This window comes from Panthera leo, chromosome E1, assembly GCF_018350215.1.
Source record: "Panthera leo isolate Ple1 chromosome E1, P.leo_Ple1_pat1.1, whole genome shotgun sequence".
NCBI lineage: Eukaryota > Metazoa > Chordata > Mammalia > Carnivora > Felidae > Panthera > Panthera leo.
The window spans coordinates 59,572,812-59,593,131 of NC_056692.1; the positions used below are offsets into that span (position 1 = coordinate 59,572,812).

At 64.2% G+C, this 20,320-nt stretch overlaps 1 protein-coding gene across 5 annotated transcripts in view; it reads left to right on the forward strand.

Moving 5' to 3' along the window:
• The window catches only part of BAIAP2 (BAR/IMD domain containing adaptor protein 2), a 63,137-nt gene that overhangs the window by 7,490 nt on the left and 35,327 nt on the right, over nt 1-20,320 (forward strand). For all 5 annotated transcript variants that reach the window (XM_042914702.1, XM_042914703.1, XM_042914701.1 and 2 more), the window contains exons 2-3: nt 7,165-7,240; nt 9,867-9,953. In XM_042914702.1, the coding sequence (XP_042770636.1) occupies nt 7,165-7,240; nt 9,867-9,953 (163 nt within the window). The remainder of the gene's footprint in view (nt 1-7,164; nt 7,241-9,866; nt 9,954-20,320) is intronic.

Below are 20,320 nucleotides of genomic sequence, written 5' to 3' on the forward strand. Positions count from 1 at the left end.
GGGCCCGTAGAGTGCTTCCTAGCGTATGGAAGGTGCTGGGCGGGTTGTGGCTGTGGGAGTTCTTGAGGTAGCAGGAGGTCAGCGCCAGAGTGGGCAGGCCCAGGCGGAGGCTGACTTCCTGAGTGCTGCGTGGCCTGTGTTCCCATCAGCGTGACCGCCTCCTGGCAGGGACATCCTACCTTATGTGAGGGCAGCGGGAGGGGGCGGTTCCAGAACATTCCAAGGCTGCATCCCTGCTTGCTCATAGGTAGTTTCTCACTGGAGCCCAGCCCTGTGAAACTCCGGTCAGAGTCTTCCCGGGGACGAGGACGGGTCAGTGGCCTTGGAATGTTCTAACTGGGCAAGCAGGAACCAGACTTAGTTTTGCTGTCAGTGTTGGGCCTTCTCGCTGCGAGTGGGGGTTGTCCCAGTGTCTCCGAGGGCTCCGGCCCTGCCAACACAGGGCAGCCTCAATGGGACGCTTACTCCTGACTGCTCAGGGGCTGGGAGCCCGAGATCTGGCACGGGCAGGGCTGGGTTCTCCTGAGGCCTCTCCCCTGGGCTCCCAGACAGCCACGTTCTGCCTGTGTCGTCACATAGTTGTCCCCTGTGTGTGTCTGTGTCCGATCTCTTCTGAGAAGGACACTGGCGCCATCGGGTTAGGGCCCACCCCGATGACCTCGTGCAACCTGATGTCTTCTGTCAGGACTGTCTCCAAGGACAGCCACGTTCTGAGGGGCTGGGGGCTGGAATTTCAATGTATGGACTTAGGGGACACCAACGTGCCATTGGGCCCCCACCCCAGGGTGCAGTGGGCTCATACAGGTGGCAGGGGTCCTGCGTGCCGTCTCTCTGAATCGGGGTGACGGGTTTCCAGGCGGGTCGTACTGTGGGCTCGCGATGGTTTTCTGTCCACCCTCAATCAAACGGCAGTCGTGATTACGACACTAAGATTTCCACGGGAGCACGCTGTGATTTCGTCACGGAAGTGGTCGGCGGGAGCGTGGGTTGCAGCTTAGTGCTAAGCGCAGACAGAAAGCAGTGTGGGTGCGGGGTCCCGTTGGCACAGGGCCGAGCGGGGCGGGGGGGCAGGGGCGTGGGCACTGGAAGGTGTGTGTGGCGGGGGCCCGCTGAAGTCGAGATGGGTAGAGAGTGTGTCTCAGACAGGGGAGGAGAAGGCGGGCTGTGGGGCCCGTGTTTGGACCCTGCTGCAGGGATTGCCTGGTTCCTGGGGTCGGGGAGGGGTGTCAAGGCGTAGGGAAATTGTGGTGCCCCCCCAAGGGGGGAGCGGGGGGCCTGTGGCTCCTTGTTCTCGTGTGGGCTCGAGCCAGGGCCACCAAGTGGGCCAGAACGTTGTCTTCCGTCCCTGCGTTGCTGTGCCAGTGGCTCCTGGGGCCTCGGGGCCCCTCACCCCTCTGGGGGCTGTGGCAGAGACCGAGTTGTTACTTTATTGTAAGTTGGCGGCTGTCCCGAGAGCTGCCGGAGGCAGGAACGACTGCCTCACCACGGAGCTGCTTCTCAGCCTCTCTGACCCCTGGGCAAGGCCCACTGTGGCCGCCCTCCCTTGGGGGTCAGGAGCTCCGGCTCCGTCTATTCTAGAACAGTCTGGTACCTTGTTTGCTGCTGCCAGGTCACGTTGCTTTTTGGCGCTCTATCCTCGGGGGGCTGTGGCCAGCTCGGCCTCTCCGTGGCCCCGTGTGGCCCTCGTTTCTGCTGGCAGCTGTGGGGCAGAGGCCATGAGTGCCGTGGTGGCGGGGTGTGGCCTGAGGGGAGCTGGTGGGCTGTCGGCGGGGGGAGGGGGGGGGTCGTGGCCCATGGGGGTGTGGGAAGGGGAGCCCGGTGCTGTTAAAGTGTAATTGGTCTGTGTGGAGTGCTGTGTGGCTTGTCCCTGTTCCCAAGGGGGCTTTTTCTGCTTCCCCTGCTGGCCTTCACTCTCCCACCATCCCCCCATGAGCTGTTTTGTTCTGGAAGCTTCCTTGTATGCAGTCATTTTCTGAACAAGCATGAACACGTTCTTATTTTCTCTCTGGTTGTAACCTAGTGAGATCCAGCTCAAGATTTGCCTCCTCCAGGAAGCCCCCCAGCACTCACTGAACTCCCCAAGTTGGTTTATTCCTTCAAAAAGGGTCCCCAGGATAGATGTCCCCATCTTTAGAGGGGAAACCTTCCACCTGCCCCCACCCCCAGGCGGGAGTCAAGCAGAGCTGCCCTGAGAAGCCAAGCTTCCTGGCTTGGCCTGATGGTCCTTCCCACCCCCCATCCCCTGCCCCTCGCGCATGAGCCGGGCCCTCCGTCCAGGGCGCCAGTGTATCAGTGCTCTCTGTGGGGGCTGCAGCGGGTAGGCCTTGCCCCCGCCTCCCCCCGAGGGGGAGGGCAGTGCAAGTGGCAGGGCAGCAGGCACCGGGCCCCTCGGTGGCTGGACGTCGTGTATCCCGGGTTGGCAGGGGGGGCAGGCCCCCTGGCATCAGCCCTCCCGCAGGTGTGTGTCGCCTCAGCACCCCCCTAGTTCTGGTGTTGCTGGACGGGCTCGAGGGAGCAGCTGGTCCAGCTTGACGGGCATCGGGACAGCACCGAGGCCCGTGTGCAGCGAGGGGTGAGCTCGGCTGTGTGGCCGGAGCTGGTGGGCAGGCGCTTAACTCCCTCAGCCTCTCCCCGTGCGTCTGCAAAACGGGCACTGGCACTCACGGGTCAGTCAGCTGAGGGCGCAGGATGCGGGGGTGGAAGGCCAGGGGGGTCCCTGTGCCGTCTCGTCCTCGCAGGTGTCAACTGTGTAGCGGGAAAGGTGGCCTGGCTTGGCCACTCAGCACGTGCCTGTGTGCCCGCCTGTCCTTCCTTTAACGCACACGAGGGGCTGGAGGGGAAGCAGAGGCTTGTCACTTCCCTCTGTCAGCAGAGGGACTTTGCTCTCTGTGACGGCCCTGCCAGGAAGGTGCTGGAGGGGGGCCATCGCTGGAGCCAGAACTAGGGAGTAATCAGGATTCCTGAGCCGCTGAGCAGCAGACCCGGGCACGGGCACGGGAGCAGGCTGGGGCAAAGTCCTTGGGCAGAACTCCCTTCTAGAAACGTGTTGACTCCTCTCCTCGTTACCCCGCCTCGTTCCCAAGGGTGTCCCACTGCCCATTCTCCTCACTGGCCAGGCAGACTGTGACCGCAGAGTAAATCTAAGTGCCCACCAGTGTGCCGGAGGCTGGGAGTGTCCCGGGGCATCCGGGCAGGAAGGCTCCCAGCGCGCTCGGCTTGGTGGGGTCCTGCGACAGCCGCCTGTGCACCGCGGCTCCCCTCCTGACTGCTCTTGTGGAAATGCGTGGCCGTGTCCCCGGGGTCAGGGTAGGGCGGCCCTGAGCTGGGGGTTCGGTTAGGCCCGGATGGCTGCGACCCCAGGGCCGGCAGGAGCGGCCAGCTTTGGGCTGTCCTGGCAAGGGGGTGACTTCCCATCATGCCCTGGGTTCACCCCTCACTTGTGAGTGTGTCTGGCAGAGACCCCTCCTCTCTCTCACCCTTTCACTGTGTGTATCTTGTGGGGTGTCCAGGACCCCCTTGCAGAGACCCTGGCAGGCCACCTGGTAACTGGAGGCTGTTTGGAGATAAATAATTGGCTGAACCGGCAGATAAGCGGAAGAATACTGATGCTAACTACAGTCGATGCTTGAATGTCGGGGAGCTTAGGGGCGCCGACCTCCCATCCAGGTGAAAATCTGTGTGTGACTTTTGACACCCCCCCCCCCCCAATAGACTACTGTTGGCTGGAAGCCTTCCCGGTCACGTGAGCGGTCGGTTACGCTTTGTATGGGACGTGTGTCACGTGCCGTGTCATCAGGACAAAGTAAGGCAGAGGAGGGGAATTGCCATCAAGGAGACCATTGGAAAGTACGTTTACGGTGCTGCACGAGTCTGCTGAAAAAACCCCCACAGACGTGGGCCCGCAGAGTTCTGTGTTGTTTAAGGGTCAGGGGAGTGGTTCTTGGCCCCCAAATCTGCCCGAGGAGTAAACGCACAGCCTCCACATACGACATCGAGTCTGAGCCCATTTGGGATTCATTTGCATAGTGCACGTGTCAGAGCTGGAAGAAAACACTGGATGTTGCTCACGTTGTGGCATGGTGTCCTGGCCGGGGTGGGGGTGGGGGGGCGGTCCTGGAGTGTAGGGTCGTGGGGCCAATGTGAGGCCGGCAGCGCGTGGCCCTGGCTGCCCGCGGCCCAAAGACGGTGGGCAGGGTAGGGTGTCCCCGGCCTCGCTCCTGTTTTCAGCGCCCCAGGTGGGTTAATTCCCTCTCCTCGCAAAGGAGGCGGGGGGCCCCTGCTGGAGGGGTTGGGTGCCGGGATCTGCGCTCCCTGCAGAAGAGCCGTGAAGACAGTTACTCCGTCACTTCTGAGAAAAGGTGTCCAGCGTCAGTCCCGAGTCGCCCCCTTGTGATGACCGATAGAAGGCCCTGCTGCCCCCGCCTCCATCGGCTCTGCCCCACCCCCACCCCCACCCCCACCCAGGGCCTGGTTAGGGAGCCGGTGGTGGGGCCGGTGTAGAGGGTGCCGAGGGGGGCGGTGGAGGAACCCCATGCCAGGCCTGCAAGGTGGTCCTGGCTGGTCTACGGCTGCCAGGCTTTGCGGAGATCCAGTGACGTGAAGGCAGGTGGGTGACTGTTGGCCGAGAGGCCCGCCTTCAGGCCGGGGAGCGGGCATCTGTGTGGGGCCGCAAGGACACTTCTGCCTTTGCCATCGCCTCCGGTTGAGACCGCGGCACCTGTGTGACCAGGCCCGGTGTCCTGGCCACCCGCCCCTTCGCGGCAGAGTGGAGCAGAGGCCGTGCCCTGCCCCCTCACTCTTGCATTCCTCGTGCGTGAGCTCAGCCGCGGTGCCGAGGAAGTGAAACCTGGCGGCCGTCCCCGTGTGTCATCGGGAGAGTGTGGGCAGGCTGCCACGGTGATCCCCTCGCTTGGCCTGGGCGGCTCCTGGCCTGTTTTCTGCTGTCACTCGGAATGTTAATGGGGATCAAACGATGAGCTTGGACGGAGTGTCCTCTTATGACCGGGAGCCTGGGGGTGTCACCCAGGAGCCAGGTGGCAGTGGTCCTGGGGATGTGAGTTGTGTTTTACCATCACGTTCACGCGCACACGCGGGAGCACACGCACGAGCACACGCTCTCACACGATCTGCGGGCACCCTGGGACCCCGGGACACCAGGCTCAGGGACCCAAGCCGCCCTGAGTGGCTCAACACCCTCTGTCCTTCGCAGAACAGACGCACAGGGACCATGTGGCGCTCTTCTGCCCTGAGGCCCAGGCAGCGGGAGCCTCAGAGCTCCCACGGGCCCTGCAGTCACCCCTCGCTGGTGAACCCCAGACCCGGCTTCCCGCTCAGAACCCTCCCCGGTGCCCACCCGTCTGCTCTGGCATCACTCTTCCGACTCCCAGGCGCTCCCTGGATTCGAGGCGTCCAGATTCCTGGGTCCCCAGACCAGGCTGCATGCCACCTGCTGTCCCCACGTCGCGGTGTCGTGCGTATGGATGGGTGGGGCCGGCCCCCTCTCCTCCTGAGGGCCTCCCCTTCTTGGATCCCAGAGCAGCTCCAACAGGGTCCCCGCATGGGCTGGCGCCCTTGGCTGCCTCCTGGTCTCCCCTGAGCAGCGAGGGGTCCCTTTGGAATGTAGTCGGATTGCATGGCTCTGCTCAGAACCCCCTGGGCTTCCTCTCCGGCCAGGCAGAGCAGGGCCTTCCCACGCGGGCTGTGAGGCGGCGGGCTGGCTACTTCTTACCTCCCCGCCGACGTTTCGGCCTGGGTGCCGCCCTGCCGTCCCCGAGCATGCCGTGGCTGGTCCCGGGGCCGTCTCCCTGTCGACCCCACTGCCCGGCTCTCCTGCCTGTGCGAGCTGGGCCCCGCTGTCGCGTTCTCGGCCCGCACAGGGTCCTCACGGTCCGGCGTGGTGTGGGCGTGCCTTCCCTCGTGGGGTGCCGGCCCCGTGGGGGTGGGAGTTGGGCAGGGTCCCTGCGGCGTCCCCTGCACACCTTAGCTCTAGTGCAGCTGTAGCAGGTCCCCTGCCTGCCTGCGGATCAGGCTGCCTGCCGGGCTCTCCCTCGTCGCACCTCGGGCCCGGCCCCGTGTGTGCCTAGGCAGTAGCCTGGATGCAGGGCCTTGTCCCGTGGACACGGGTCTCTGTTCCTGTGCACCGCGCCCCAGGGCGGGCGGATGGCGGCACGGGACCGGTACCCACTTTTCCGGCACCAGACCCCACGGCCCTCGACGCCGGCCGAGGAGGGCTGTCACCTGGGGCTGGGGCTGCAGCACAGATGTCGGGGGAGGGCGGGGGCGCCCTGCCTCTGCTCACACAGAAGCCTCTGGGGCCTGCGTGCTCTGTGGTAGGATCAGGCGGTTTCTCCCCCCCCCCCCCCCCCCCCCCCAGGGCGTCCGTTCTCTCATCCTCGTCAGACTGTCCTCAGACAGACGCCCATTGTGATAACGGATCTGAAGACATCGGATGTGGCCGCGACGGGTTTTCTTTGGAAGTCCTGTGCCGCGTGCTCGCTGGCTGGGCCGGCTCCCAGTGCCTGTTACCCCGTGGAGCTCACATTTGGCCGTGGTTCGCGTGTGCCTGTTTTTATGCCTCGTAATTAAAACATTTATTTGGCCTTCACGGTGAAAATCTAATTTCTTCCGTCTAAGAACGGCGGTCCGTTGGGCAAACGGAGCCAGAGTCTGTTGGATTATTCATAGCGTGGTATTTGCAGATCAGGCTGTGGGTCCCTCTAATCAGAGCTGATGTTTGGTAATTGATGTGTCGAGTGAAGACTTTAGTGGGAGGGGGCGCTGGGCGGCGCTGAGCCGTTTGTGCGTGGCCGGCGGGAGGGCTTTCCTCGGCTGACTCAGCCCCGCCAGACGGGGTAATGGCACCTCGGCTGCAACACTTCTGAGCGCCGGTTGTCTGCCAGGCACCGCCACGCGCGCTCTGTGTTTACTTGTCCGTTTGATCCGCAGAGCCTCGATGCAGCAAGGTCTGTCCTCACCCCCATCGTACAGATGTGAAAACTGAGGCTCAGAGGGTCCGCTCAAGGGCAGGGCTGGGGTTTTGACTCCAGAAGCCTGAATGTGGCTTCATGGTCTCGACCCTCTGGGTTTTCTCCTCCCGTTGGGACCCTCCTAGAGCCACCACGTCACCTGGGCCACTCATGCCTTTTTTCTCGTTGCTTTCCTCAGACCATCATGGAGCAGTTCAACCCCAGCCTTCGGAACTTCATCGCCATGGGGAAGAACTACGAGAAAGCCCTGGCAGGTGAGGCCGCGGGGTGGGGGCCACGGCCTCCCAGCAGGTGGACAGCTCGTGGAGCCAGATGAGAGGCGGAAGGACGTGCTTTGTTCCGGAAACAAACTCGCCAGAGGGAGGGTGTGGGGCCGCACCCTGGAGGCCTGTGAGCCCTGGAATCTACACCCACTGTTGTAGGGACAGCCATGTCCTCAGCCCTGTCCCAGGCTGTGGCGAAGGCACGGGGTCTGGCTTCTGTTTTAGTCCACAGCACGTAAAGACGCAGGTGCGGGTGTCTGTCCTGCACAGTCGTCTCGAAGCTGTAGGACTGGGGTCTGGGCTTGGGGCCACACCGTCTCCCTGGCTGGTGAGCACCCTGTACCTCCCAGAGACCTGGGGCGGGGGCGCTGGGGGCAGGGCACTCAGTCTCCACCAGGAAGGGGACGTTGGTGCCAGGGTCTGGGCCCTTCAGTCCCAGTGGGGGCCGGCTGACTCACGCCGTGGTCCGGGACGCCTGGGGGAACCGACTGCCCGTCTCCCGACCCTCGACTGTGTCTCTCTGGGCTCAGTGTCAGTGTCACTCTAACTGTGGCGTCCTTGTGAGCAGAGCCCCCACCCCTAACAGGGACGTTGTGTCTGCAGAGCGTGCGCTAGCCCCAGCCAGCTGCCCTGGGGTGTCCGCGGCCCCATGGGGGCCTTGTGGGGGGACCTCTGGTGGCAACAGCTCCTGTTTCTTTCTGTTCCTGTGGTCACCTGGGAGCAGAGCACCCAGCAGAACTGGCTTGCTCCCGGAAAGTGGCCTGGGTGGTCTCCAGGGGAAGGTGTCTGGCCACGGTCCTGCCCTCGCTGTGTCCAGGGGGCAGAGGACCTCTCGTCATGCAGCAGCCCGGCAGGTGGCCTGCACCCTGGCCCTCCACCTCGGCCCTGGTCCTTCCCTCTAGGGGACGCTGCTGCAGACATTTTTGGGGGACCGGGGCCTTGACGTCACACACCAACGGAGCCAAGAACGCGGGTTCTTGCGTGGCTGCTGTGCGTGGACTGGTGGCGTTGACCGGCAGCCGCTGGCCATCTCCCTGTTTCCGTGTGGGTCTTGCACTGCCCTCTGTTCGGGGGGCACGCTAGTGTTCTGCACCCTGCCAGGCTCTCCTGAGCTGCCCGGCCCTGAGCCCAGGGCCACTGCCGCAGCAAGAAAGGAGGTGCACCTGCTCATTGAACACAGGTTCCGTCCCTTCCTTGAGCTGGAACCCGGGCTGTAGGATCTCCGTGAGGATGGCAGGTCCCAGGCTGTGGCGGGTACCTCTGTGCCTGCCAGGGGTTAGGGGCTGGCTTGGCCTCTGTGCAGACATCCCACATCGGGTCTGCTGCCCCCCCTGGGGCTCTGCACGCAAGACAGGCTGTGGCGGGTCGTGTGGGAGCGGAGTCTGTGTCCTGTCTGCAAAGCGGGGGGACAGAGGAGGCAGGAGGGCAGGGCACAGGCGAGCTTACAGGGCACAGGCCTGGCGTGTTCCGTTATCACAGGGGCTCCGAGCAGGGGCCCTGCCGTGCCCGTGGGAGAGGCCCAGACTTTCATCTCTTCCTGGCTGTGGACCATCTTCCCTGTGCTCTGTGGATGCGGCTGACGGTTCCCTTCAGTGGAGCCACCGTCTGTAGGACACTTGTCACCCTCACCCAGCCTCCTCGTGGGGTGACACCATTCCACTCCAGTCCCGATCAAAGCCACGCCGCGGTCTCCTCTGTGATGAGGCCGGGTGCCCTTCTGGGTCTTTCCGCCCCCACTGGGGTTCCCCATGAGGCTCTCCAGGGGACCGCGTGTGGAGCCTCTGAGGGCTGCTTCCTGGACTGTCCCATAGGACAGAGCCCCGCGGGCACGTCACCTCCGTCTCCTCCGTGCTCTCAGCCTCCCCTGCCCCAGGCTTGTGGCACCTTTGGCTTTTCTGTCATCAGTACGGAGCTGCCCACCTCTCCTGGAAGCAGGCACATGTCAGCCGGCGGGGCCGCGGGACAAACGGCCCTTCATTGAAGGCCACCTAAATGGAAGGTGACCAGGTGCCCGTTCGGCGCCCCTAAGCGGGTCCCGTAGAGAACGGAGGAGTAGATGTCCTCACGCTGCTGGCGCTGCCCCCGGCGCCCTGTCCGCCCTCCGGCTGGCAGGGCCCCTTCTCAGACGAGGGGTTTGCGGGCCCACCTGTGGGCGGGGGGCCCTGAGCCCTTCTCTGGGACGCCGGGTCCGCTTCCGACGGTGGCCGGAGCCGCAGGGAGCAGCGTGAGCCCCGCGGTGTGGCTTCGGCCTGCCGGGAGAGCTGAGGGGCGCCGTCTGCACACCTCGCTGGGGACCTCTGAGCACGTGGCCTCCTGCCTGGCGGGGTCTGCGCTCGGCACCCCCTGCCGCCCCTTGCCAGATACGGGGTGGTGGGGACGGCACCCAGCAGAGTGACTGGGGTAGCTCTGGGCCTGACTGGTGCGCCGTGTTCTCGCGAACAAGAGGAGCCCTAACGGTCGCAACGAGAGAATTTCAGCCAGAAATGGGGTGAGATCAGTGCGGGAGGAGCGCCTTGGAGCGCGGGAGGCTGGCGTGCACCGCGGTCACCGCGTTGGTGCTGAGGGTCCGGTCCGTCCCCCGCGAGGGCAGTAACCACGCCCTTCTCTCCTCTCTCAGGTGTGACCTACGCTGCTAAGGGCTATTTTGATGCCCTCGTGAAGATGGGCGAGCTGGCCAGCGAGAGCCAGGGCTCCAAAGAACTCGGTAAGACTGCCGGCGCAGTGGAGACCCCCAGATCCCTCGCATGTGCCCCGGTGGGTCCGGGGTCCTGTCCTGTGACTGGTCCTTCTTCCACTCGGATCAGGTTTTCCTTGTCAAACAAGGAACTTTTCTGAGATGACCGTGACCCTCAGAGCTGGCGAGGGCTGTGACTTACACGTCCAGCCGCAAGCGGGGTGTGCTGGGCGGCTTGGGGGTGCCCCTCAGAGTGCACGCAGGTGGGCTGGTCCCCGCCGAACAAGCGTAGCTGGTGGTGAGGACAGGTGCAGAAGCGCGTGGCTGACGTGGGGAGCCGTGCAGAGACTGGACCGAGGTGACGGCAAGCCTTCCCGGTGTGACAGTGGGAAGGGACGCCAGCCCATCGCGCAGGGTGACCCGGTTTTGCAAAAGTGCACACGGGCGTGCCTATCACACGGTAAACAGGGAAAGACCCCAGATGCGTAGCAGACGGAGCTCCGGGGACGGGTTCTTTTGTTTGTGGTTTCGCGGTTTTGCAAGTTCTGTAGCCGGAGCCCGTTCCGGCCTCGTAATCCAGGCAACACGCAATGAAGGGTGGAGAGTGTCGGTGTCCCTCACAGGCCGGGAGACCCTGGTTCGCTGGCAGGTGCGGGGCGCTGGCCGCCCGCGTCCGCGGTCCCGGGCCGCGGAGCCATCTTGCTCCCACTCTCACACTGTCTCATGCCACACGCCGGGCCTGTCCGCTGTGGTGCTTTGCAGGGGCCTCTGGCACTCCTGTGTTGGAGGAAACGGAGGCCTGTGCCCAGCTGGCCGGGTCCCCCGCAGGCCTGCCAGGAGCGCCCGGTGCCCAGATTTTCCACGAAACCAGTGTGAAAACGCAGCGGTGTGTCGACGGACACAGCTCAGAGCTATGGCAGTTTCCAGGGCTGGGGGTGGGGGGAGCAGGGGCAGGGGGCGACATGCCGCGTGGAATGTGTGGTGACCGGGGCCAGACCCCTCACGCCGGCGGGCCTTCGTCCGCATCTGAGAAGCTGAGCTGCTCCCGGCCCCGGAAGGAAGCTGTCTGGCCTCCGTGGGCACAGGGCCGAGCTGCCCCTGCAGACCTGGGGGAGCGTGCAGGGACTGAGAGGCGCTCAGGGGGTCAGGCCTGCAGGTGCGGCCTTGCTGCTGGTGTGCAGGACACCCGGCAGGGGAGGCCCGGACGCCCCTGCGATGACGCCTCTGTGCTCGTGGGCCCAGAGGCCACACGTGGGCCTGCCTGGCGCTGCCGGGTCTCCAGGCTGCAGCTCCTACAGCCACCATCTGGGCCCCCGGCCCCCTGGGACGTCCGTGTTGTGCGTGAGCCACGCGTGTTTGCGCGCAGGCTCCTGCCTGCGACGGGGGCATTTTATTGTTATAGGTAGTCACGCGGCGGCCCTGGGGACACGTGTGCTGGGGGCCCCAGTGTGTTTACTGTCTGTGGTCACACTCACAGAAGGGCAGATGTCTGCCCGCGGGAAACCACGTGTGTGGCCCCAAGGCGAGGGGTGGGCTTGCGCGAAACTGCGGCGACGGTCCAGAACTTCCTGCTGGCTGGGTCCTGGGCGCTGCCCTACCACGGGCCCACTGAGCAGCTGGGCGGCCTTGTGCGGCGGAGCTGGGCCCCGAGCCAGGAGCAGGTCGGGGGAGGACGGCCCTGCAGCCTCCCGGTGACCCACATTCGGGCATCTTCCTGACCAGCCAGCGTCTCGAGCACCTTCTCACGTGCTCGCTTCTCTTCCTTGGCCAAGTGTGCGTTCACGTCTTCCTGTCTCTTCGTCAGGTTTCTGTCCTGTAATCATGTCGTACAAATTCTCCGCGTACTCTGGACGAGCCGTGTCGGGCACCGTCTTGCACGCGTTTTCTCGCCATCTCGTTCGCCTGTCGGTTCTGTGATCCTGTTTGTCGAAGAACGGGAGCTCGTTTTCAAGTTTGTTTCCTTTGAGAAAGAGACAGAGCAACCCGGGGAGGGACAGAGAGGGGCTGCGAATCTCCACACTGTCATCGCAGAGCCCAACGTGGGGCTCGATCCCACAGACCGTGAGATCGTGACCTAGGCCGAAATCAAGAGTCGGACGTTTAACCGACTGAGCCCCCCACGCACCCCAACAGCATTTCATTTTAATGAAGTCCAACTGCTTGCTTGTTTTCCTTGAATCATACGACTTACGGGTTTTTCTTACTGTCATTGTGACTCCAGTGGTGATTTTTATTTTGACAGCTTTGTTTTTCCATTTGCTCTGTTCTCAGCGTGCTCGTGCTGGTTTGTCCCCAGTCCCCCAGACGCAGCTCCAGACTCCTCAGGCACCTCTGGGGCGCCTGGGGGGCTCAGTGCTTTGAGCGTCTGACTCTTGGTTTCAGCAGGTCGTGATCTCACGGTACATGAGCTCGAGCCCTGTGTCAGGCTCTGTGCTGATGGTGCGGGGTCTGCTTGGAATTCTCTCTCTCCTTTGTCATCTCTCTGCTCCCTCCTTCACTTGATCTGTCTTCCAAAAATAAACGAGTACGCTTAAACAAAATTTTTATTTTTTTAATTACACAAAATTTTTTTAATGTTTATTTTCGAGACAGAGAGAGACAGAACGTGAGTGGGTTAGGGGTAGAGAGACAGGGAGACACAGAATCCGAGGCAGGCTCCAGGCTCTGAGCTGTCAGCACAGAGCCCGAGGTGGGGCTCGAACCCACGAACCGCGAGATCATGACCTGAGCCATAGTCAGACGCCCAATTGACTAAGCCACCCAGGCACCCCGAGGCGTCCCCTTTCCATCCCCGGGCCTGGGGACTGAGTTTCCTGGGTCCTGTTTCTCCCTGGGTCAGCACGTTGTCCTTTTATAAAAATGCTTCCTCGGCACGTAAGTGGGAAAATACCTGACGCCTCGTCTGTCTGCAGCTGTCCTCCACTTGGCAGAAGGCCTGGCTGACTGGAGTTCTGGGTAGGATTCGGTCTTCCAGACTTTCCCTCAGGGTCAGGAGGCCCCGCCCACCGTCGTCTGACCCCAGTGTTGCCTTCTTCCATGCTGCTCGGATGCTGATTTTTACCTGTGCGTGAATTTTTTTGTTTTTCTCCTCCCGGAAGCTTTTAAGATGTTTGCGTGTGGTGGCAGATCTCATACCGCGTCTGTGTGTGCGTGGAGGGCCCAGGCGGGGCTGGAGAGCTGAGCATCCCGCATCACGGGCTAGGCGTCGACCTCCGGGGCCACGAGCGGGGTGACCACGGGCCAGTGTTGAGGCCGCGACCAGATGTGGAGGAACGGAGGGGACCCTGGCAGGGGCCGAGGACAGACGCCAGGGGCGACGGTGTGCTGGGGGGGAGGTGGCGAGGCTGCTGGGGGCGGGGCCTGGTGCTGCGGGACGGGCTTGTGCCTTGTGAGCATCTGTCCCTGCCGTCCCCACAGCTGATGCGTTTGCTGTCGCTACTGGAGAACATTCCATGGATTTCTCCATTCTCCCTGTCGGCAGTAGGGTTATTCCCCGTGGGTTTTGCTGCTCTGGACGCATAACGTCCACAGGACCGTGATGCTGAGCCCCGCCGCACGGTGACCTCCACGGTGCTCCCTGCAAGGGCGCCTCTGACGTGGTGCCAGGGCTGCTCTGCAGGTGGCCGCGGCCTCTCCCTGCCAACCTGTGGTCTTGCTTGGGGACAGGAGTAAGCAAGTGGCTCACGCCTGGCTTGTGAGGCTTCTGAGAGTCTTGGTGGGGTTCCCATGTGAGCGAGGCTCCCAGGCCACCTTCCACGTGGGCAGGAGCCCTGCAGGCCGCCCCGACCCCTGGGCCGGAAACCGCAGCCACTGGCCAGCTTGGCCAACCTGGCTCTTGGGTGGGGGAGGGGCAAGTCACAGCCCCAAGGAGGCCAACAGGCGACCGTTTCCACCTTGGTATGACTTGTGGTATCCAAGGGGCCTGCGTGCCAGGGGCAGGTGATGCAGCCCAGGGGGATGCCCGGCCTGCACCTGTCCCACGCAGCGACTTGCTGAAAAAGGCGAGGTCTTCTGGGCCCTTCTGAGCGCCTTGCGTCTGTTCTGTGTGGCAGAAATGTCACAGTTGGAGTCCTTTGCTCGTGGCCAAGTGTGCAGGGACAGGAGTTCGGTGGCTTATTTTGGCCACTGCTCCTGTGGAACCCTGTCATTGGGGTTTTAGGTGTTGAGGTCACTGGCCGAGGCAACGGTTCCTCAGTTCCTTGGTCCCATAAGCCTGCCAGCCCCTCGGCGGGGGGGGGGGGGGGGTCATCTGTATGGGCTCCGCACCCCTCCCTGCAGGCTGGTTGGTCAGGACCCCGATGTGAGGGGCCCACACGTATTCCCGGCTGGCCCCGAGTCCAAGCTGTTCTGTGGAGCACGTGGCCGTGCGTGAGTGTGTGTGCGCGTGTGCGTGTGCGTTTGAGGAGAACACCTGTTCCCTGATTCCAGACATGGGGTTCCTTGTCCCATTCCAGGCACGAGGCTCCTGGTCTTGATGGTTTCCTCGACTGATCAGTAAACAGAGGATCCGTGCACCGTGGCCCGAGGACAACGGGCTGTGGGTGTCTCCACCTGGTTCTGGCTTTCTGTGGTCGCGCAGTGTGTCCGTGAGTGTGTAAGCTGCACGCTGTGCGGTCACGTCTTCCTGAGGAGCCGAACCTCGTCACCACGGTGGCCTTCTCTGTCCCTTTGTTTGGTGTGGAGATTGATTTCCTGCTCCTCTTCCGCCTGTAGCCCCCAGGGGCTTGCTGTTTTGCGATCATTTCCTCCCAGCAGACCTTTCCTCCCCCCAGGATGGGAGGGAAGAGGTGTGAGCCTCTGTCCTGGGAAGGAACCGGCCTCGGGGCGAGTGCCCCGTGGCGCCCCAGCCCAGGTGCTGGGAAGGCTGCCACCGCCTTTTGACCAGAGGTGGTTTGCAGACACATCGTCCAGACGCCCGGCACAGTGGGGCATCGCCTGCCCTCTGGCTGCTGCCTCCCTGCCTGGGTCTGCTGCCGTGGCCCCTGGGAGCTGTAGGGTCAGGCATGGCCAGGTGCGCAGAGGCAGAGACCCTGGCCGCTCCCTTTTGTGTCCTGATGGCCCTGCCGTCCCCCGCAGAGCCCTGCACCTGCTTCCCGCCCGGCATGAGGGTCTTGAGCAGCACAGGCCTACACGTTAGCCCCACGGTGCTGCTCCGGGCTGAACCGGAAGTCGTGAGGGCCGAGAGGCTTCCCGTGTGTGGTTTTCCACTCCTGAGCGGGAGCCGCGGCCTCGTGGCGGTCCCCTGTGCTCTCTGGAGGCACTGCCCGCGGCCAGGCTGCCCCTGGGCCCTCCTCTCTCCGTGTGCAGGAGGCAGGCGGCCTCTCTGCTTTGGTCCTGCCGGTCCCTGTGCCGTGAGGTCCAGACCTCACGGAGGGGACCCTCTCTGTTCCGCTCTGATCTTTCCCCTGCCCCGCAGGGAAGAGACTCACTTTGATACAGCAAGCGGCTGGGGAACACGGGGACTGCCCTTCTAACCTGCTCGCCAGCAGCCGCCTGCACCTGGCCGTGTGCAGGGCCCCCACGTCTCTGCTGAGGCAGGCCCCAGTGCCACCTCCCGCCCCGCCACAGGGCGCTTCCAGGGGCGCCTTTGGTCTGCGTGTGCCCGGGGGAGGGGCGGCTCTTCCCACACCCTGCTCTGCGCCTCCGCCCGCACGGTTGCTGTGCTCGCTCAGGGCGACGGCGTGTCCAGCCTGGGCCCCAGGCTGCAAGCCCGTCCCAGTGTGTGGCCCACGGAAGGGCAACCCGACCGCATGCTTGTCCCGGGAACCTGCTGGATCCCAGCATGGCTGCCGCCCTTCCGCCTGGGTCCCCGTCCGTCTGAGCCCCTTGGAACAGCCTCCCTGACCCTGCCTGACCTCGAGCCGTCAGAAGTGACATCAGCTTGGCGTGGGAGCACGGCACCGAGCCGTGGGCATTTCCAGAACTCCCACGTGGGCTCTGTGGTGGGTCAGGTTCGCCTTGCTCTAAGTGAGGACAGTGGTTTCACGGCTGAGCGGGTGCTGGCTCCACTCAAGTGCCAGCCCTGAGCAGGACTGAGCCCAGGGGACTCAGGCGGTGGCCGGGGCCCTTCCACACTCTCCACTGTTTTAAGCTTTAAGTGACTGGACATTTCAGTTCGCAGAAAAGCGGGAAGGTCAGTGGAAGGAACCCCGGGGGCCGTCTCGTCTGCCCTGCGGCCACTCTGCCCGGTCGTCTCTGACTTTACCTCGTTTCTCCTGTCTGCCCGCCTCCCTGTATGCCACAGGCACATGCGTGGGGCTCACAGCACATGTGTCCCCTGCCCAGGCGTGGAGCGGCTGGCTCCTGGGCCTTCTGTGCCACTGTCATGGCCACTAGAGAGTGGGCCTCGGCCCCGGGCCACAGCGTGCAGTTGTGTGTGCTGTCCTCTGCAGCGTTGGCTCCTGGGGTGCCAGCCGCTGCTCTGGGTTTCTGTGCAGGGGAGGGTGCTGTCCAGTCGGCTCACTGACAGCAGTGCCTGGGTGCTGTGTACTTGGACGAGGCCGCAGGCACACCCCCGGCTCTTCTCTCCAGGGCCACGGTGTGGCAGGGGCCGGGCTGAGCCCAGGTAGGGAGTGGGACATGGGGGCCGGAGTCCCAGTGTGCCCGGGCTCCTGGTACGTGTGTGCGGTGACTCAGGCCTTTTGTGCTGCAATCACTCAGGCAGAAGATGGTCACGTCACCTGCCCTCGGCCTTCCCTGGCTTTCTGGAGGGTTCTAGACTTTTCTGGAAGGTGGCACTACTTAAAGGGAAAGCAGCAGTCATGGGGCGCGGGGCACAGTCTCTGCCGAGCCTCCGTTTCCCCAGCGCGAGGCCAGGCTTCGTGCCGAGCCCGCCCCGCCCCGTCCACGGCCTCCTCTGGGGCCTCATCCGTGTGAAAGGCCGTTCTCTCTCTGTTCTCTGCCTTTGAAGGGGCCGCTTGTTTGCGATCCTGGCGTGTGTGTTCTTGCAGGGCCCGTCTGCCCACACCGAACCCGCCCAAGGGCAGCGGGAGCTCTGTGCTGGGCGCGGCCTGGCGGCGGGATGCTTGCTGCTGGGAGGCGGCCTGAAACCCGGCCTGCTTTGGCCCCTGAGTCACTGGATTAAGGGAGGTGCGACCTGAGCACTCCCCTGCCGTTTGGCTGCGCTCCACGCGTGGCCGCAGAGTGAACCGCTCGGGCCAGCTTCCCCATGCCCGCCTCTGGAGACCCCGCTGTGGGCTTTGGTGCTGCTTCTCGGCCCCGCCCTCACAGCCGGCTTTTGTCCGGCTTGGCCTCAGGCTCAGAGGGCCCAGAGGCACGGGTGCCTGTTCCTGAGTGCGGTGTGGCTGGAATGCAGGGCCCAGCAGAGGGGAATGCCCTTGACTCTGTGACCCCAGGGACTTGGAGACTATGGCTGGAGGGCTTCTGTTGGCAGAGGTCATTCTGAGACGCTGCCCTGGGCCGCCCACCTGCGCGGGCCCCTGTTCTCTCAGTGAGCGTCGCCGCCCCTCCCGCGGCCCCTGCACCTGTCCAAGGAGGGCCTCTCTCAGGCACGTGACTGCGCTCAGTCTGACGTGCCACCTGCTGTCAGACCCCGACCGTAGAAAGTGCCCTTGCTAAACCCTCCCACCACTTGCAGGCCTCAGCCAGACCCATCTCACACCCAAGGGGCCTGACTCCGAGCCCCCACGCCACCCGTCCCAGCCTGGAATAGGACCCCTTCCCAGCCGGTGACACCAAGGCTCCCCCAACAGCACGTGGAGGTGGGGGCGCCCCTAGACAGAGGCAGTCGCTGGACCCCAAAGATAAGGCCGCTCTTTCCCGCTCTTCCTTGGCCGAGTGGACCTGCCAGGGCTTGACACACAGATCTCTGTGGACTCCCCGTCCTGCCCGTGGTCACTAAGGCTCGAAGCCAGCCCGGGAGCTGTCGTGGGTTGTGTCCGCTCGGCCCAGTGTGGCAGCCGAGGCCTCGGGACTGAACACAGCAGGGCCGGGACGGTGTGGGGTCCCCCTCAGGGCCCCTGGGCCAACTAAGCAGCTCTCCTGCCCGGGCCTCCAGAGTAGCAGCTAAGCCCGCCCTCACGGGAGTGGTGTGGGCCAGATCAGCCCTCATCAGGAGACGTCGGTAAATGTTAGCCGGACTGCCGTGTCCCCTGGGGCAGGAAGGCCAACGGGGGACGGCAGTCTCGGCTGGATCTCGTCCTGAGGACGGGCTGGGGACCGCCGGGCCCGTCGCCTGGTTTCCAGGGTCCCTGCTTGGAAGGCGGGAAGTGGAGCCTGCGGCCGGACTTCTGCGCTGACGTGGGGCTGGGCACAGCCTGTCGGGACCTGGCCTGGGGCCTCTGCTGGCAGCTTGTTCCTGCTCTGAGAGGGAGCGTCCGACCTGTCCCGCATCCCGGCATTTGGCAGGAGGCTTGCCGGGGCCCGGTACACCCCACCCTCCCCTGCAGTGGCACGCCCAGGCCGGCCCTGGGGCCCAGAGCTTCCCCACTATGGCCAGCGTAGCTACAAGGTCCCCGGCCCGTGACCCCACCCTGTCACCCCCGAATCGAGGCGCGGCAGGCAGACTGCACTGTGCCTGGTATGGTGGCAGTGCCCCGCTGAGAGTGTCCGAGGAGAGCAGCCCCTCCCTTTCCCTCGAGCGGCGGCCGGTGTCCACGTGGCGGCCCAGGGCTGGCGCAGGAGGAGGGTAGGCATGTCACAGGCAGTGTGACGCTCTGACCGTGGCGACCTGGTACTCCAGTGACCGGTCCTCTCCGAGTGACCTCTGTCCCTGCTTCTGTCTTGCGAGAGTTCGAGCAAGTTGGTGCTTAGGAACCTGTCCCGGCAGAGCCGATGTCCACTTGGACAGTTAGCCAGGGAGCGCGATGGGCAGGTTCCTGGAAAGTCGCGCCCGGTGGAGGGTCCTCGGTGGCACTTGGGAAGGAGCCGAGCAGCAGCACCTCCCCGCAGCTGGGGGCACAGACTCACGTTGCTCCGGGCCAGGGCCGGGGCCTGTGTGGCTGCTGGGCCCCGCTCTGCCTACTCCTGACGAGGTCCAGGTGGCCCCCTGTCGCCCAGTGTCGGGGTTTGCTCCCTCCGTGACTTTGGTCACTGGCATCTCCTTTGGGTAGGAACGTAGGCAGAAACCCCCGCTGTGTTCACACCGAGTGTCTCCTGGCAAAGTCATACCAGGCAGAGTGAAAGACGAGGCTGGTGGGCGGTGAGCCTGCCGGAGACGCGCCCTGGTGGACGCGTGAGGTGGGGGGAGGGGAGCGCGCGGGGATACTGTCCCCTCTGCCTCCCCGCAGGGGCTGCGTCTCCCTGTGCTCACACCATGGGGTCCCCGGGGGAGAAGGGGTCAGATGGAGTCGGTGCCCCTGCCAAGCCCCGTGCCCAGCTCCGCGCCACCCGGGGTTCACACGCTCGTGTGCTGCAGTCTCGGCAGGCACCTTGAGGCGGCACCCCTGCCATCCTGGACAGATGTCCTAGGGACCCCAGTGCCCACCGTGTGCCCGTGGGACACACCTGAGGACCGTGTCCGAGCACAGATTTATTTGGCAGCAGGAGGCCGGGGGCGGGCTTGAGACTCTAAGATCCGAACAGACTCCCAGGTGCGGCTGATGCCAGCCCAGGATCTGACCCGGAACAGGTCCGGTTGGGGGCGCATAGGGCGGGGGCCGAGTGTGGTTGGCCTCACCTCTGCCGTGAAGGGCCGGTGCCCAGGCGTGGACGGTTGACGCGGCACCGACACTAAAGGGCCCCGCGCTCTCACTGTGCCTCAGAAGAGCGCATCGGTGAGGATCGCCGGCTGCTGTCATCGCCATGGCAACACAGCCATCGATTTTTCTCCTGGTACCCCCCCCACCCCCCAAATCAGCCGCTTTCCATTTCTGCCTTTTTTGTGGGCGGGAGAAGAACCCGCTTCTCCCAGGGAGGAGCTGGTGGCTTCGAGGCCAGTGGAGAGGGTGGTGTTGGCAGCTCCTCCCGGGGGCAGGGTCCCCTTGGCGACGTCTGAGCGCCGCGTCCGGTGGCCCTGACGGTGCAACGCCTCCTCAGCCCCTGTGCTGTCTTCCCCTTAAGAGAGCTCTATATTTGTGCCTTGTTCAGGCATATGCTAATTAGCTCTTGGAGGCGCCTTCCGCTCTGGAAGCCACCAGAATAATTGAGCATTATGGATATTTGGTTCAGAAGGTTCCAGAAGGTGGTGTGCGTTCACAGCCAAGTTTGAGCAGCTGACCCCTTGGCTCTGGGCCCCTCCCGAAATGACAGACACCAGAGACGTGAGCTCTCGGTGGCCTCTAGTGACCACAGGGGACGCCGTGATCTCCGAGCAGCACCGGAGCAGCCCTCCCACCAGGTCCGTCCAGCTCCAGGAAAACCAGAGGGAGCTCACATCCCTCCTGTGTGCCCTCTGGCACCGTCTGGGGCTCTGAGGACTCGCCTGGTGCGGGGCTCTG